At 33.6% G+C, this 19607-nt stretch overlaps 2 protein-coding genes across 3 annotated transcripts; one reads left to right on the forward strand and one right to left on the reverse strand.

The window, feature by feature from the left end:
- The first annotated feature begins 963 nt into the window (after window positions 1-963).
- On the forward strand, window positions 964-5117 carry LOC117932664 (laccase-6). Its single transcript, XM_034853941.1, has 6 exons — window positions 964-2942; window positions 3023-3174; window positions 3252-3496; window positions 3604-3732; window positions 3811-4752; window positions 4833-5117. The coding sequence occupies exons 1-6, from the start codon at window positions 2643-2645 to the stop codon at window positions 4961-4963; spliced, it is 1899 nt and encodes a 632-aa protein (XP_034709832.1). The 5' UTR covers window positions 964-2642; the 3' UTR covers window positions 4964-5117.
- Window positions 5118-7337: 2220 nt separating this feature from the next.
- Window positions 7338-10687, reverse strand: LOC117932665 (pyridoxine/pyridoxamine 5'-phosphate oxidase 2). Of its 2 annotated transcripts, XM_034853942.1 has the most exons (7): window positions 10510-10687; window positions 10358-10407; window positions 10203-10260; window positions 9696-9728; window positions 9431-9526; window positions 7712-7879; window positions 7338-7625 (listed from the first exon to the last, which is right to left on the reverse strand). In XM_034853942.1, the coding sequence occupies exons 1-7, from the start codon at window positions 10594-10596 to the stop codon at window positions 7524-7526; spliced, it is 594 nt and encodes a 197-aa protein (XP_034709833.1). In that variant the 5' UTR covers window positions 10597-10687; the 3' UTR covers window positions 7338-7523. The 2 variants fall into 2 exon arrangements, with proteins under 2 accessions (XP_034709833.1, XP_034709834.1); XM_034853943.1 differs by lacking the exon at window positions 9431-9526.
- Between the last annotated feature and the right edge of the window lie 8920 nt (window positions 10688-19607).

Raw genomic sequence — 19607 nt, forward strand, 5'->3', positions numbered from 1 at the left:
TTGCCTTGATTGAATTTTTTTGCCTTCTCTGAGTTACTAAATTGTTGGATGGTTGAAGCTTTTTGGTGGACTGTTGAGGTAAAACTGATTCACTTCTGTAATCAGAACGCCTTATCTGGGTTTTGGGAATACAAAATTGAAGGGTTGTTGGTGGACACTGCGACCAATATTGATGCCATTGTGAATATTACCATCAACTATTGATTAGGTTCATACAATGATTTGCCTCCATTTTCTCAGATAATTATGTCTTTGTCTTGTATCCATCGTCCTCCAAGAAAATATATGTAATATCTTTAGGACTGTAAATACAATAGGTCTGTTTTTACCATTTTGACTTGGATGTTAGAGCTGTTGTGCTATATCTTATCCTTAATATATTTGTTCTTCTAATTTCCTTTCTAAACCCATCCGGTAAGGTTTTTCCTAATATATAACTATGCAATAAATTTGACATCCTGTGTAAGTCATTAATTGTTGATATATCGGTGCATTGAATTATGAACCTTATACCATATAATTTTGCTCATCATTTTCAGCTTGAAATGTTGATTATTCACACTCAGGTATGTAAGTGGTCCTGTATGAAATTCATAAAACATTCATATCTGGCACTTGAGGGATCATCTTAAGTGTTGGAAGCTATTGCTAAGGTACTCCCCCTCGTCTATAAAGGATGGGCAATTGAGAGAGAATAGGGCGATAGCCCGGTTCATAAAACATTCATACCTGGCATTTGGGGGACCATCTGAAGTGTCAGAAGCTATTGCTAAGGTACTCCCCCTCATCTATAAAGGATGGGCAATTGAGAGAGAATAGGGTGATAGTCCGGTTTTGATTGAATATCCTTTCTGGTGTTTGTCTTGTATTGAGGTATACCGATGATATGAGTAGAAGTAGGTAACAGAGGGGGCGAAGGGGGGAAGAGGAGCGAGGGGCGGGGGGTGTTGTTGCTGATTTTAGAAGTACACTGGATGCTGCTTACAAGTTAGTTGTGCTGTAGCACTCATACTTGATGTAAAGAAATACAGAGTCAACACTTTGGAGCCAAATCTTTAGTCTGGATTTGTGTGCTAATTACAGTCAACTTCGATCCCGATTAAGAAAATCATAAATAGTAGCAAAAGACTGATGATTATCTTGCATGCTTTTACTCCATTAATTATAAACAAACCCTGGTAATGTCTCTGGAAAGAGAGATTTCAACGTCCATACATAAAAGAAATCATCTGAAAAAGGTCTAAGCCATGGTTAGAATCTTGATTTTTTTAATCCCTTCATTAGTGTCTTCAAGATGAATAAATAAAGAAAATTAGAAGGTGGGTAGGTTTTATGCTTTTATTGGCCAACTGCTCCCTATGAAGAATCAATTCTTTGTGAGATTAAGAGAAAATTTTTCTGAGCTCTCTATAAAAAAAATGCTGTGATCATTGAAGAAGAATAAGATATTGTTGTCATATTGACATATGTTCATAACCTGCAGGCCTGCATTGAGTTATAATATCATGGCAATAGACATAATCATCTTGTTGGGCAGGTTTGGTTGAGTGTAACTTCTTTAAACTCATCTTAAAAATGGCATATATTCAGAGCTTGTACACACCTCTTACTATACTGGGTTAATCTGCATAATTATGTTTGAACAGTTCCTGTTCTTGAACTCGTATTTTGATTTTATTGAATGTATTCTTTTTTCAGGGTTTTGGGGTTTTACTGATCAATGAAACCCACGCTATGCATGTCTTAATCACTTCATTAGGGCAATTATTGAACTGCAGTATGATGTTTTAGCGATATGGGTTCGACACAAATCAATATTAACCACATTTTTATGTTAATTAAAGTGGGGTTGTAGCAGGGCCACACTCTTTGGATTCACATCAACATTCATAGCTTTAGAAAAGAGGGGGAGAGGAGAAAAAAAAACAATAAAAAAGAGAAAATCTTCACACAAAACATCTAGTTCTTTACTGGTTCTGCTTTGTAGAAAGCTTTTGGAAGTTTCATATTCTCAGTAGGGAAGGCCCACAGGGGCTGAATTTGGAAGGCGTGCACCTACTTTGCTTATGATTTGAGTTAAAAGAGTGTCCAACAAAAGCACTACAAAGAAACCCATCCTCTTCTACTCAACTTTTGCTCTCTAATCTTTACATATACCCAAAAAAGACATTGTTGTACTGCGACTACAAAGTAATATCTGAAACTTGTCTTTAATTTTCTCTTTTCAGTGTTCATTTTACCTTCCCATCCACCATTCTATATTATAAAGATTTATTAAACCTGTGTTTGGTGATGGGGTGTTAAAGCTTTAATATCATGTTTGGTTAGGGATGTTTATTTTTTGGAAATGGGCTTTTTTAGGGTGAATGAGTTGGCATGAGTGTGAGTCTAAAGGGCAGGTGGGGTTTAAGAATTGGGTTTGTTTTCAGAGCAGGAGTGGCAATATTCTCAGTCAAAAGACATCATTTGATGGGGAAAATGTTGGATGGAAAAGAAAAAGAAGAAGAAAATGAAGAAATGAAAAGAGAAATTTCTCTTTTGGAAAGAGAGAAAAGACATGGCTAAAACCCTTCCCCACATTGGTCACACTGAATAATCACTTCCCCAACACATTATTATCACGAATCCATGTTAGAGGAATCATGAAAGCTGACAAACACAATACTCCTCCCCAAACGCTTTCCTTTCTTGTTCACCTTCTCCCTTATAAAAATGGAGAAAATGGACTCATCACTCTATTAAAAACCCCCATCTCCACCACCTCTACTCTCCACTCCCAACACTTCTCTCTCTCTCTCTCTCTCTCTCTCTCTCTCTTTCTCTATATGGCCAACTTAGCCACTTTGTTTACAGTATTACTCAGCTTATTGTGCTATTCTCAAACTGGGTTTGCCTTGGTGCAATGGCCTGGAGGAACATCAACTAGGTTCTATGATTTCAAGGTTCATCTCTATCTTTTCTCTGTATTTTTTAGCTGTGTAAATTTGACTCAGTTTGCTAATGAAGTGTTGATGGTGTTCAGGTACAAACCATGAGAGTTACCAAGCTCTGTAACACCAAGGAAATCGTCACAATCAATGGCATGTTTCCAGGTCCAGTAGTTTACGCTCAAGAAGACGATAGGGTGATAGTGAAGGTCACCAATGAGACACCATACAATACCACAATTCACTGGTAATTAAGCCCTGTTTAGCAGAGATTATGAGTTTAATGTGCTTTTGTTTACTTGTGTCACCGGATATTAATTTCAGGCATGGCATCCGGCAGAGGCTGTCTTGTTGGTCAGACGGGCCATCCTATATCACCCAATGCCCCATCCAGGCAGGCCAAACTTTCACGTATGAGTTCACAATAGTGAAGCAGAAGGGCACTCTCCTGTGGCACGCTCATGTTTCATGGCTTCGAGGCACTGTCTATGGCGCCATTGTCGTGTACCCAAAAACTGGGGTGCCCTACCCTTTCAAGTACCCTTATGAAGAGCACATCATCCTCCTAGGTGAATCTTCAAACAGAATTAAACTATACTGATATTTACACTAGCTTCATTTCAGTGAATTGAGTTTGAATTGAGCTTTATCTATATACTTGGGGGATTGTGTTTAGGGGAGTATTGGGTTAAGGACCTCGTCCAACTTGAGCGGCAAGTTCTGGCCAGCGGTGGAGGTCCTCCACCTGCCAATGCATTCACCATCAACGGTCACCCAGGCCCCAACTACAACTGTTCCAAAAATGGTAATTAATTCCCCAGCAATCCTCTACCTCTTCCCTCCTGAATCATGGTTGCTAATGCTAGTATCTATATTGTTTCAGACGTCTACAAGATTGATGTAGTTCCTGGGAAGACGTATCTCTTAAGGGTAATAAATGCGGGTTTAAACATGGAGAACTTCTTCGCCATTGCCCATCACAAGCTGACGATTGTTGAGGTTGATGCTGAGTACACAAAGCCTTTCACCACAGACCGGGTGATGCTCGGACCGGGCCAGACTATCAATGTCCTTGTCACCACCGATCAACCTATAGGAAAATACTCCATGGCAATGGGAGCTTACATGTCAGCTAAAGGTGTTAAGTTCCAAAACATATCAGCAATCGCCTACTTCCAGTATTTAGGTGCTGTGCCTAATAGTATAGCATTACCAGCTCAACTACCGAGCTTTAACGATAACCTCGCTGTTAAGACTGTCATGGATGGGTTGAGAAGCCTGAACCCTGTGAATGTATCGAAAGAGATCGACACCAACCTGTTTTATACTATTGGATTGAACGTCCAAAAATGCAGGTCAAAGACGCCGAAAAATAACTGCCAAGCTACCAACAATGGGGTTTTGGCTGCGTCGATGAACAATATCAGTTTCATTAGACCTAATATTTCGCTCCTGGAAGCTTATTACAAGAAGATCAATGGCTACTACACTGAGGATTTCCCTGATGTGCCTCTCAAGTTCTATGACTTTGTCAATGGGGCTCCCAACAACATCCCTAATGACACTCAGGCTTTGAATGGGACTAGGACCAAGGTTCTTGAATATGGAACCAGGGTACAAGTCATCTTACAGGACACGGGAACCGTCAGCACCGAGAACCACCCGATTCATCTTCATGGGTTCAGCTTCTACGTTGTAGGGTATGGAACCGGAAACTATGACCCCCAGACGGCTAATTTCAACTTGGTTGACCCTCCTTACATGAACACCATTGGAGTTCCAGTGGGTGGATGGGCTGCCATTCGGTTCGTCGCTGACAACCCAGGTACATTTCTTGGTTTTTTTTACCTGAAAAATAATGGGTTGACTGTACTTAATTTACCACTTAATCGGTTTCCATTGCAGGCGTTTGGTTCATGCACTGTCACTTGGAAATACATTTGTCATGGGGATTGTCTATGGTATTCATAGTGAAGAATGGGCATGGAGAGCTTGAGACACTTCCTCATCCACCAGCGGACCTCCCACGGTGCTAGGACAGTTGGGTTCACTGGAGAAAGAAAAATGGATTGCCCTGATCTTCCCCATCAAGGATTCTTTGACGCAAGTGTGTGATACATGTGGTCCAAACATGAAAACAAAAATGTAGTAAAGATTGGATGAATAAAACTGCAAAATTCTCTTGCTTCATTTGTTTGGTCTCTTGCATCGTGGTGATGAGCCTCGCCCAGATTAAAAGGTTGAAACAAAACCCAATTAATAATGTAACAAGATGTGAGCATCTGCACAACCCAGCCCAGTTGGGCTCAACTCGACATGATTAGGACTTGGGCCTCGGCTCAGGATGTTAGGGCCCTTCAAGTATTGCCCAGCTCAGTCCAACCAGTATCTTGGTTTAACATACTGTAATTCATCATCAAATAAAGCTAAATATTCATATATGATGCCATTTAATTCCATCAAATAGGGTTCTGCATTATAGAGAATGGGATTGCTTCTTCAAAGTTGAAACCCCAAAATGATCTTATTTTTAAACAGCGATTAACAAAAATGTGATGTGCTCAACTTGAATGGACTCTTAAGAACATGAATATGTTAAAGAGTTCAAACACCATCTGCAAAAGGAATCCATCCAAGTTTCACCAACAGTAGACAGTAAGGTTGTGTTTGTTTTTTTACTTAATTCTAAATAGAACTTTAATGCTTAATAGTGTTAAATATTAGGTTGTTTGTTTTTGTAGTCTTTTATTCCTATTAAGTATTAAAAAGTAAAAAAAAAAAAATCAATACGTTATTTTTTCTATTTAGAAAAAGCTACATATTTTGGCTTTTTCTATTTAATAAAAAGTTTATAATAAGTCATGAAAAAGTAGAAAAACAAACAACCTAAATTCTAAAACTAAATTACTTTAAAAAAAAAAACCAAAAAAACAAACACCACCTAAGACTTGTGGAACAACAAATCTGCTAAACGAAGACTACACATAGGCATGGCTATTGATGATTATGAGCGAATAAAACTAAACTCTTTGATATATGATATATCTTTGTAACAATTAAATAGTATAATTTTCTATTTAATAAAATTAAAAATATTAATAAATTTAGTTTTTATTCTTATCACGGTAAGATAAAACCATGAAACCATGAAATATTCTAAGTTTTTTAAAAAAAAGAAAAAAATAGTTATATATTTTAGCTTTTAATAATTATTTTTAATAATATTTAAATTATATATTTATAATCTCATGTTAACTATGCTCAATGACCGATCGGGTTTTGAAAACATTGACCTGAAGTTCAACTACCATCTATTGAAATGCGGTTAGGAACTACATAAACTGGGGATTCACATGGTTACCACAGTATAAAGTGGACAAGCGAAAGGACAGATTAAAAAAAGAAAAAACCTGAAAATGAAGGTGACCAGACCAGCACTAGGAGTGACAGGAAAATAAAAAAAGGAAGTGATGAGTTGACAGGCATACCATGAGCTTCCATCGGAGGCAAGCAGTTGAATTCAATCTTGTTTCTTGCTTCTGGCATCAAACATCATTCCCTCTGATGATTTCTGACCAGGGATTTAAAAGTTCAAGCATCTGCACAGTCAAAACAATGAAAAAGCAGACAATTCCATTGAAATATCAGATGGTATGTGTAGATGAGAACCGAAAAAACAAATGAAACAGACATTATAATAGGGTACTGAGCAACCCAACAAATTAAAAATGTCAATCTACTCCTAATAGAATAGATAGTACAAGAGTGTAGTACAATGAACTCATTTGAGTACAATAAATGTTAATACATCATAGTCTTGACTGTAAAAGGAAAAATTTTTGAGATGGGAAATTTCCCTTTAAAAATTCATGCAAGAAGGTTTCCTCAGTTACATGTGCCATGAAAAGATAAAGATTGGTTCGGATAAAGCATCCACAGCTAACAGCCCAGCATACCTGAGTAGCAGAGAACATTCAACAACCCGAAAATCCTTTATTTGCAAGGCTGGTACAACCAACTCTGGAAAGAACATTAGTTTGGAGGATGGGATTCATCGAGAGGCATGATATATATGTTAATACTTTCATTCCCTTTCCCAAAGATAGGAGGAGAGCCATTTTATGCCTTCCATGGAAAAGCCTCTTGCTCAAATGAGCATTCCAGAGTCACAGAAAAAGGAAAATGTTCCGGGGAAAAGTTTTCCCAATGGGTTTTCTTCCAATTCTCCAGTTTTTTTTTTTTCACTGTGGAATTGGATGCTCATTGAGGCAAGATGCTTTCCATTGGAGGCCTACATATATCTACTGCATTATTTTCAAGGGCTTTGTATCAAACAGAGGTAAGTAAAACGATTACTATTTAGTATGAAATTCACCTACTAGAAAACATCGATTGTAATGCCTTATAGTATGTCCAAATGGCATATTTGCACATTCAAGAATATAATTTTCCTCTATTCTACTTGAAAAAACTCTTCAGCTCAATCAAAGAGGACATGAATTAGTAATTTTCACATTAGCCATTCAATAATAATTCAATAAATGTACTGAAATGACAATGTATTTCCACAGTAAATCTTAATATACAAAACAAAGATTACGGGTTGATTTTCTCTGAATTCCAACACTTCACTCCATCCACATTTTTGCTGGATGTAAATGTTAGCCTCTCATTATTCTTCAAATTCAGGTAATCAACCTGAAAATGACAATGAATCTCAGAAAATTTAAGGAGAGAAAACAAATACATCAGGGAATGAATAAGGACCAGAGAAACTATAGAACCTGATCTGGATCCAAAATCAGCAGACAAAATGCAGCAACTGGGCCAGTGGAAGGATCCGGAGAACACTCCTGGGCTGGTTGTTCACTTAGACAGGGAAGACCTGGATTAGGACCCAAGTACTGCAATCTTGATTTCAGAGAACTAGCAAACCAGGCATTCTCTCTTTCCTGCATTGAGAATTAAACAATTGAGGAAAACATCCAGGGTATCTAAAAGTAAGTGAATGTTTGTTAATAGCACAACTACTATTTCAGCAGGTTAAAGGCATATCATTCTGTATAAGTAATGCTCCAATTTTAAGAAAAAAACACATCCCAAATCCAAACATAAATTAATAGTGTTTCACTAAGAGCCTAATGGTCTATTTCGTAACCGTTTTTGAAAACAATTTTTTGTTCTCAAAACAAAAAAAACAAGTTTGGCAACCAAAAAATAGAAAACTATTTTTTATTCTTAAAATAAAAAACAAAGTGTTTTTAGATAGCATCTTTTAACTGTTTTCAATTATTTTCTAAGGGCTAATTTAAAAAATAATTATACAAATATGAAAAATGATTAAAAATAAAGCACTACCTATAAAAGTTATTTTTAAAATATATCAAAAACATAAATAAATAAAAACAAATTAAAAATGTTTCAAGTTTCCAAATAAACATTTATTCCACAAAACATTAAAGAACAATTTTAAAAAATTATTCTAAAAAATTGTTTTTTAGAATTGTTTTAGACAACAGTTACCAAACATACCCTAATTTTGTTTTCAACAATTTCAAGAAGGGTACTGTGATTAAGATGTAAATCCTACTGATTGGCCACTCTAACTAATCATATTCTCAACATTAGTCATTAATTCAGCACCACTAAGTACCAGAAAGGATTACGGGGAAAAATAGGAATATGTAAAAAACCAACAAAGTGAACAAATCCGATGTAGTTAAACAGACTCTTTTCTATCCAAATGTTGCTAAACAGGTTTGACAATTTCAAAGATTCAGATTGATTATCCAAGGTGGCCAGAGAATGATGATAATAAACCACAAAACACATTTATGCAAATGAATAATATTGTATGAAGGTGAAGGTGGAATTCTATTAAGTATCATGAATTGTGTAATCAACAGAAATGCACTATTACAGAACCAATATCTCTTAGATACAAACTGCCTCTATTCACACAACAGGACTCTAATAATCCAGCCATGCAAGCATTTAGAAAATAAACCTCCTTCAACATCCTAGACCCACAATCTTTATTAGTCATAGCTCTTGCTTTAAAACAAATTTCCTCTTGAATTCAGCATTTTCCAACCTCTCCCAACTGTCCTGATCCAAAGGCATTATGCACATTAGCTTGAAGTACCTGGCACCGTGATTAGGTCTTCTCTGCCCACTTTGGCCAGAAGCCTATCCTTCCACATTTGGGCTCCTGAGTTTCTCAGTCAAACGGGATAGCATAAACCTGGCTATTATCTTTTCCAACTTATGAGCTGTATTTGCAAGTCATGCTTTGCACTCAGGCCCAGCCATTCAAGCCAAGTATGAGTTCCTATAACCTTTCATATTGGCAAAAATTGCATACTACTACATGTTCAGGTTTTTTTTGGGTCAGATTTGCTTGTTTCAAACTCAACACAGCAAAGACTTTAACCCTATATTTTGAGATATGAAATAATTTTAGATACATGAGAAGCTTGAAGCTGACAGTGGTCCAAGCTTACCTGAAGCTTCATGGGATCAGGATCCGATCCATCAATAACATCAACCCTTCCATTGATCCGGAATTGCTCCCAAGAGTCAGTAAAATACCAACATATCTAAAACATTAGACTTGAGTTTTAAGCAAACCTATGGAACAAAATAACAAAACTACAAAAGAAGCTTCAGTTCAACTGAATATGATTCATCATTCAAAATATTAACAAGATAAAATAAATTTGCTTGACAAAGATTTGGACCTATACCTCAGGCTCGGAGATTAATTACCTCGGAAAATGGGCAATGCTTAAGCTCTTCAATCTACATAATTTAAACCCAAAAAGAAAATCAACACCAACAAGTGAAAACACAAATAAATAGATAAATCATTAAATGACTGTCCACAATTTCTTTCAATCTAACCAAATGCAGCCCCCTTGAAATCTTTAAATGGAAAATTTTACTCATAAGATCTCCGAACAGCATAATTTTAAGCCAAAATCCACTTCCAATTCCCGATTTCAACCCAACACAAACCAAAGTTACAGATATTTTAAACACACAGAATCCTTCCCATGTTAGCAAACTACTCAAAATAAAAAACTGGGAATGTAAAATGTCCAATGCTCAGGGTTTCGATCTTTATAATTCAAGCTAAAAATCAATCCCAATAAGTTCAATTCCAATCAAATACTAAACCCAGATCATTAACAAATTACACCAAATAAATAAGTATATAAAAAATAAAAATAAAAATAAAAGATAGAAAGAAAAATAAAACAAAATAAAATAAACCTTGCGAGTGCGGCCATCAGTGTTGATCTGTATCTTATCAGAATCCCCTTGAAACCCTCTGAAATCCCAACAACGACCCACCACATTATTCTAAAAAAATAAAAATAAAATAAAATAAAAAATCACTTATTAATTTATTTACTATAGAGAGGGACCTGAAAACGACTGTGCGATTGGAAGGTCGCCCACTGGATCCAACAGTGGCCTCAAATTAGGGAAAAATAGAAACAAAAAAATGTCAACCAGAGGAGATTCAGATTGTTTATACAAGTTGAATTTAGGGAAATGAAGAGAAAGAAAGACACACAAGCTGGAAATAAGAAGAGTGCTTGAGGCTGGAGTTGGAGTCCAAAGCTCTGAGAAGAAGCTGTTTCCATGAAACCACTGTGCCCATTTTCCAACTGTGCTCTGCCTTTCCAATTCTTCACTTTCTTTGCTGATATCTTTCTTAACTCCTGTTTGGCTCCCGAGAAAACTGTGGAAAAAGGAAGGGAAACGGAAATTTGGAATGCGCTTGGTTTTGTAAATAAACACCCGTTTGGGCCCGACGCCAGCCACAAAGGTTCAGCCCAGCCCAATATTATGGGGTCCAATTAGATGTCCAATGTGGCCCAAAATACATGCAAGAACAATGAGGCAAAGTGGCCCACCTGCCCCTCAAAATGCACATGTGTAAAATAAAAGCGACTAATTTTTTAAGGGATAACCGATTAAAAGGGACAAAAATCCCTCAATATTGCAAAACTAACCCCTCACTTATTTAAGTCTCAAAAATGACCCAATTCTGACAAAAATACCCCCTCAGCTATCTTTTCAGCCCATTTTCCCTCCAACTTCAATTTTCCCTTGTGTTGTGTCTCTTCCTTACCCTGCAAACCCATTTGTTCCATCTGTTAACCTGCGAGAAATAAATCATGAAGGATTTTTCCGTTTATTGCAAAAGAGCAAAAAGGCAACATAACACAAAGAAAAAACAGAAAGTAAGTTTCATTGTTTCATTCTTTGATTTTAGTTTTTCGAACTGTACATATGAATCTTCATCCATGAAATGAGAAGAAACCCTAAGTGTTTTATTTTGGTTCATTTTTTATTTTTTTTTCAATCAAACCCTATTTTTCATCTTTCTGATATTGTGTGTTGATTCGGTTCATGAAAATGGAGGAAGAAAAAAATTCGGTGATGAAAAATACGAAACAGAAGAGGTATAAAATTTTGGGAAAAAAAAGAAGTGAAAGAAAGCCAAGTTTGAAACCTCGTCATCGTCATCAGAAAATGAGAAGAAATCAACCGATTCAGTAAGCATTAATTTTCTACTTGAAATTTTGATCTTTTTTTTTAATTTTATCATTTTTAATCGATTATCCTTTTTTTATGAATTTATTTTCATGAATTGATAATCTAATTGTTGAAATTTTTTCTGTGAGGTTATAGTCCAAGGTTTAAAGCAATATTTGAATGATTAGAAAAAAACTAAACTTAACTACTATCAAGTTTACCATCAAAAGGTTTTGAAATTTTGTGTAATGAAGTTATTTATTATGAATTTATAATGTATTTGAATATAATTTTTATGAAATTATTTTATCCAAATATTTAGAATTTTGATTTAAATATATATGTTAAGAAAAAACTGAACTTAACTGCTATCAAGTTCATTGTCAACAGGTGGCAATTTTCAAAATGGTTTGGTTTTGTTTCAAATTTCAATAAACACTAGAATAATGTCTCCAATTTTTTGTAGCTGCAACTTAGTAAAATATAATAGCTTCAATTGCATTAGTAAAATAATATCTTTAGAATATTAGCATTTGACATGACATCCTTAAATAATAGGAAAATAAAGTCTATGTTAAGAAGTAATACGAAATTATGGATTTAACATAGTTGGATAAGTTTGGTAATATAATTTTGCTCAATTTATATTGATATTTTTACAATTTGTTATTATCCTGCAGATTGACATTCCTCTTCCTCTCCTATCTTTTATATCTAAAATACCTAAAGAGGTGTACTTTCCTAGAAAAATTGCATGTTTGTCTCACTTGGTAGCCATTGAAAATATTAAGAAGAAATTGATTGAACCACAATTGGAGATGTTTAGAAAATCATGTTTTGGTCATTTTTTACTCCTTTCCGAACTTAGATTTTCAGCCCAAATTGTTCATCAATTGTTGTTAAGTTAATGTGAAACCAAAAAAGACAATGAAATATGGATTTTATTAAAGTCAAAGGGCTTAAGATTTAGTAAAGAAGAGTTTGCATTGATTACGGGCTTGAGTTTTGGTCATATTACAAAATGTGATAAAAAAATCATTACGAATAAGGGACACATACTTTAAAGGAGAAAACAAGGTGCGTAATGATGAGTTGGAGAAAGTTTTTCTTTCTTTAGGAGAGGAAAAAAAAAGAAAAAAAAATTGAAGATGGATTAAGCATGACAAGAAATGGAACCAATTCAAATTACTAGAGAATGACATTCTTATTGATTATGCCAATGGTTTGCAACCTCTTTATTCTGTCAAATGGCCTGATGTTGACATTGTGTATGTCCCCATCAATGTTCGGGCTAGTCACTAGGTATTAGGAGTTGTCCACCTTCATCGAAGGATTATATATGTATATGACTCATTGATGGGCATCAATAATAATGCAAGATTGCAAGTTGCCATTAAACCATTAGCCAAATTGTTGCCGCATGTATTGAATGCAATAGCATATTATGGGTTTCATGGTGACACAAAAGTTAACTACCAGGAATGGGAAATTGAACGGCTGCAAGATATTCCTCAACAGGAAAATGAGTAAGTGATCTTCAATTTACTTTCATAACTTATACACTTAATCCTTAATAATAACCCTAACATTGATTATCTGTGTACCATGCAGTGGTGATTGTGGCATGTTTGTTATCAAATATGTTGAATACTTAATGCACAACCATCCATTGAAGTCATTAACAAGTGCTCGAACGGACTGGTTTCGGGAAAAGATGGCAGCAGAGTTATTTTATATGAAATACTTGCCTATGTAATGAATTCATGTTGATATTTCACATTTTGATAATGTAGTTGGATGGTTTGTTGTATGTAATTGGATAGCTTCATATATGTAGTTAGACATTTTGATAAATGTAGTTGGACAAGTTGATATATCTACTTGGATATTTTGATGAATGTTGTTCGATAGTTATGTATACAATTGACCTTTTAACTAAACTTGAATGTTGTCAAGTTGTTATATGTACAAACTTGAAGGTAGTTAAGTCCACAGTCTTAATAGAACACCTGAACTTAACTACTATCAAGTTAACTGTGAACAAACTTGACAGATATTAAGTCGAAATCTATTCCAGAATAACATATTTAATTTGGACTTAACAGGTATCAAGTTGATCTTCTATAGACTCATAGGAAGTTGTGTCTACAGTTGCCATTTTAACTTGAACTTAACTATTGTCAAGTTATTTTATGAACAAACTTGAAGGTAGTTAAGTCCACAGTCTTCAGACAAAACCCGAACTTAACTATTGTCAAGTTGTTTTATGTACAAACTTGAAGGTAGTTAAGTTCACAGTCTTTACACAAAACCTGAACTTAACTATTGTCAAGTTGTTTTATGTATAAACTTGAAGGTAGTTAAGTCCACAGTCTTTAGACAAAACCTGAACTTAACTATTGTCAAGTTGTTTTATGTACCAACTTGAAGGCAGTTAAGTCAACAGTCTTTAGACAAAACCTAAACTTAACCATTGTCAAGTTGTTTTATGTACAAACTTGAAGGTAGTTAAGTCTACAGTCTTCAGACAAAACCTGAACTTAACTATTGTCAAGTTCCTTATCAATAAACGTGAGAACAGTTGAGTCCATAGTTTGAGAATAAACATGTAATTTTCATTCATACTTTATACATAACTCATCATAACATATATGTACAAAAGTAACAAATATCTCCATTTCTATGGGTATGCAAAAAAAAGGGATCATTATTACAATATTCATCTATGTGCTTATCCTATCACCTTATACAAAAAAGTAACTTACATTTCCGTTCACATGGGTACCAAAAAAACAAAAAAGCTCACTATTACAATTTTCATTCCATGTAAGTTCATAGAGTGCCAAAGATATCATGATATCAAGGGATTGGTCGTTTGCATGTTTTCCGATTATGCCCATATTGACCACATCGACTACAACGAGATGTGTGTTTGCCCTCTCCACCAGAAGGAATTCTTACTTTCTTTGGTCTTCCTGTTGGACGTCTCGTTTTAGGTGGTAACACAACTTTGTCACAAATATGATTAGGTACTACCCAATCTATTTCATTTCCAATTGGATAAATACACTCTGAATATGAAGATAACAATGCTTTAGTAGTAAAATACTTGGAGCACAAAGTGTAACATGAAATGTTGTAAAATCTACAAGCAGCAATAGCATGTGCACATGGAATATGATCAAGATCAAATTGTCGACATGTGCATGAACGAGTGTCTAATTTCAATTGAGCACTAATGCCAGCATAGTTAACATTACATTCCTTGGAGTTGATAGGTTCCACTAGATATGTTCCTGACATATTATACCTCGAATGAAGTTCTCCATCAGCCCACATGGTAAGTTCAATTGACATTGACATTGCTTGTTGATGAGTCACAAACCATTTTTGAAGTAAGTTTCTCAATTCTTCAACCAATTGCAAAACCGGAAGATCTCTAGCATTTTTCAACACAGCATTAAGGCTTTCAACGATCCCTGTCGTCATGATATTATATCTTTTTCCGGTAGAATATGAACGTGCCCATCGATCAACACCTATATCCATCAAATATCTTGCTGCTCTTGGGCCAATCATCTCTAGTTGCCCAAATATAAAATTAAACTCTGAAACACGATATCACAAACACGATAAGCATGGGCAGCATCATGGAACAACTTATGAATTGCAAGATTCTTGAACTTTGTCTTCAAATTTTGTCCAACGTGATAAGTGCAAACACCATGCCTCGTATGGGGAAATACTTTATGTACTGCTTTCTCAATGCTACCATGTCGATCTGATATCACAAACAAATCATCAATGTGTCCAAGAGCATCATGCAGTTTTTGTAAAAACCACTCCCATGAGGCATCATTTTCTAAATCACTAATCCCAAAGACTAAAGGGTATATCTGATTGTTGCCATCTTTACATGCTGCAATAAATAAAGTCCCTAAGTACTTTGCTTTCAAAAATGTCTCATCAACTGCAATCACAAGCCTTATTGATGTGTGAAACCCAGCAAGAGATGCACCAATCGACATAAAAAAGTATTTGAATTGATTATCACAATCAGTAACTATATCAATAATGGTACTAGGATTTTTTTGCTCTAAAACATAGCAATAGGATGGTAAAGTGTTATAAGATTCCTCAGGTGATCCCCTAATAGAACCTAGAGCAAGTTCTTTGGCTCTCCACGCCTTATCATAACTTATTTGAACGCCATACTGCTTTTGAATGTTTGCTACAATGTCTTTTGTCGAAATTCACAACCAACCCCTTGATATGTTTCTTTTATACTCTCACCAATCAACCAACTACTTGCATGTCGATTGTCACGAGACATCATATCTAACCGACAAGTGTGTGTTGAATAGAATTTCATTATTTGAAACATATTGGAAATCCCCAACTTGGTAGCTCGAACTCGCCACTTGCATTCTTTATCAAAACATTCAACAAGCAATAACTTAGTAGTGGATTTAGTTGTTTTGAACTCAAACTTCCTTTTCAGAGCCATCATATACAATTTCTTTTGTAATTCTTTCTTACTTGAGTATATTTGGTGCTCTTCTAGATGGTCATCACTAATTCCACTAACTATAGGTTGTTGCATCATGTTTTGTCTTTCATTTGCTACATCTTCGATTATAATGGGATTGTCATGTATGAAACCATCATTTGTATCAATCATGGTCAAGATTTCTGCACTCTGAGCTGAACCAGTTCTGAATGAGCCAATTTGGGTCACTTGCTTATCACTAGTAGGGTTAGTATTCATCCTATAATCCTCCTCATTAATTGCAGTCTTATTCATGTTCCAATCATGAACTTTATACCCTTCAAGTGACTCATTTTGAAATCTTGGTCCATTTTCACCATCAACAGTAAGAGTTTCAATTGAATCACAATGAATGTGTCTACTTTTTTGCATCAACATTGAGTCCTCATTCAATTCTTTATCAATCTCAGAAGACATATGACATTCAAAATAAGAATTGCAATTTGATTTCTAATTGTGATTATCAATTCTCTTTTCAACTGTGATGCACAATGGAACAGACAGGTTACCATTTGTACAATTTAAACCAATAAAGAATTTCACATCCCCATCATCAGTTAGTTGTATAGGACTTGTGGGTATGTTGGCATTGAATACATACTTCATTGAAAGAAAACAATTTGTTAGATCTAGCTTCAGAATATGATGGACAACCCCTAATAACTCTTTATATGATATAGTTTTCGGGATCTCAATGCCTTTACCTTTACTTCCTTCAAAATAGAAAACATTTTCATCTCGTACCCATTCTCCTTCATATAAAAGCATTATTCCTACTTCATCAACCATTGAAATAGCAAAATAATTCAATTAGTGGCATCAACAAACAATATTAGAATATTTTTTAGTTACATCATAGCATTAGCACCAATAAGTAGGTATTAATTTTAAAAAACTCATTCATTATTAAATACATATTATTTCATTACACATATTTATTTTTTTAATAAACAACAAATAAATAACATTATTAATCATCTTTACTATCTCAAATAATACCAATAATGCTATAGAAATACAATGTACATAGTTATTAAATAAATTCAGACATTGTAACTCTAAATTATTTTAAACAATAAAAATATATTTATTTACTAAAAGATTGGTTATGTTGTAATTCATTTAATGTCAAGGGTAATTTGCAAATGATTCAACTCAAATTGAGTATAATTAAATAAAATAACAATAATATAATGTTACTATAAAATAACTATATACAATCTTAACTTACGTCAAGTTCAACTTAATATCCGTAAGGTTTTGATATATAACTAAAAAAGATAACTTTACATATTATGTCAAAACCCTATTAACACATATATTTACATCTATATAAAGAACAAATATGCAAACAATATCAAAACCATCATAAAATTCCATAAGTTTTATTACTTACCATCATTTGATTTTTCCATATAGACAATATTTCTCCACACTACACTTTTTAAGCTGATTGTTTCCTTCTTTTAATCCCTTTTTTCATGGCTGTAAATGATATTAAAAAAATTATAACAATTTCAAACTTAATTAAATATTTACTACATTTCATTAAATGTTTGAAAATATTCAATAAATAAAACATGAAAGAAAAAAATATGGAAAAATAAAAATAAACATACACTGTTCATCCAACCACAACTTAAAGCGCTTTAAGTTGAAGAAATCTGAAGAGAAACTATGTGAGACTTGAAGAAATGCACTGAAAAGAGAGAAACAGAATAATAGGAGAAAATGAAAAAAAAAAAAGGAGAAAGTGGAAGAAATAATAAAAAAGAGGTGAATGGAGGGAAATAAAATTAGAATGGGAGGGAAAAAGGAGTTGATGTAGCTGAGGGGTATTTTTGTCCAGATCAGGTCATTTTGGAGGCTATTAAAAGTGGGGGGTTAGTTTTACAATATTGAGGGATTTTTGTCCCTTTTGATCAGTTTTCCCATTTTTTAATCCATAAACCAGTTTTTCCTTTTCACTTTTATTTTTATAGACTATTGAAAAGTTGAAATTACAGTTATATGGGCTATCATATTGAATCAATGCCTTTAACATTTTTCAAATAAATTACATTTTTTTGGCTCCAATACTTCGTTTCGAGTGATTTTAGGAATTGTTTTTTAACCTAAAAATATATATATTTAAAAAAAAAATAAATGTTTAACAAAATTTAGAAAATAATTTAATTTTTTTTTTAAATTACTTATAATATTAAAAAATCACTTGAAGTGTTTACTAGATAAACACTTTATAAGTGATTGCTTTACCAATACTTTTAGAGAAAATATTTATATTAAAAATGCTTTGAATATAAATATTATTAAGAATGTGTTTGATAATGATTTTAGGAAGTATTTTTAGTCTTTTTAATATTTGAAAGATAAAATTTTTTAAGTGTTTTATAGAATCACTATAAACACACTCTAAATGCACTCTCAATATTGATGTAGATAAGTTTTAAAGTGAATTTGATAATGATTTTAGAAAATATTTCTAATCATTCTAAGAGCTTGTTTGATAGTAATTCTAGAAAACTTTTTAAATATTTTTAATACTTAAAAAATTTTATTATTTAAATATTAAAAATTCTATAAACACTTTTTAAAATCACTTTCTGTTTGGTAATAATTTTAAAAAATATTTTTAATTTTTTTAATATTTTAATAATAATTTTTGTTAAGTATTAAAAATATTAAAAATATTTTCTAAAATTATTAAATGGTACTAGGAATATTCGCACAAACTTAAATGGCTCTTTGAAAAGTCTCATATAAAAACAAGACAAGTCATTGAAATAAATGTGCGTGGAAAGCGAGACTTATATCAAATCATATGTAATAAAATATTTAGAGCTTTTTTTGGAGGTGATTTTAGAAATATTAGAAGTATGTTTAGTGCTTTTAATTAAAATATTTTTTTAAGGTTGGAATTTTTAGAAAACCAATATTTTAAATAAATGGCGAATTTCGTGTGTGAAAAATACGATCTCACACAAATATTTCTATAACAAGTATCATAAATAAAATTTTAAAATTTTAAATATATTTTCTAAATTTTATCAAATATTTAAATGGTAAAAACCCTTATATAATAAAATATATTTTAATTACAATTTTATAGAAAATATATTTGACTTCTAGCATATGACATCTATGGAATGACCCACACACCCAATTCGATTGGAGCAAATGTTATATTAATAGACAAGGAGCATGGCTGATTTCATTTCAATGATTTTACCTGGGGCCCATCAATGGGTCCAAAATTAATTATTGGTTACAGTACTTGAGCAAATTCAAATAAGAGACCCACATGTCTAATGCATCTCGATATTGATTAGGAATTTCTTGGTGATATCTACCAATTTTGGAACTGAGGTTGGACACGAGCCCATCTAACCACTTCCCTCAACCAACTTTCCCAGGAAACAAACAATCAAGAGCCTTTTCAGAGTGTTTGTTTTTGCTTTTTGCCTTTTATTTTTTCTTTTTTCTTTTCTTTTTTCTTTTTCCAATTCTTGAAAATTGACATGGTGGAATCTTGAAGGGCCTTAAAAATGATATATTCTTTTTCACCAAATTTCCATTTTTCT

Source organism: Vitis riparia, chromosome 15 (genome assembly GCF_004353265.1).
Source record: "Vitis riparia cultivar Riparia Gloire de Montpellier isolate 1030 chromosome 15, EGFV_Vit.rip_1.0, whole genome shotgun sequence".
Classification (NCBI taxonomy): Eukaryota; Viridiplantae; Streptophyta; class Magnoliopsida; order Vitales; family Vitaceae; genus Vitis; species Vitis riparia.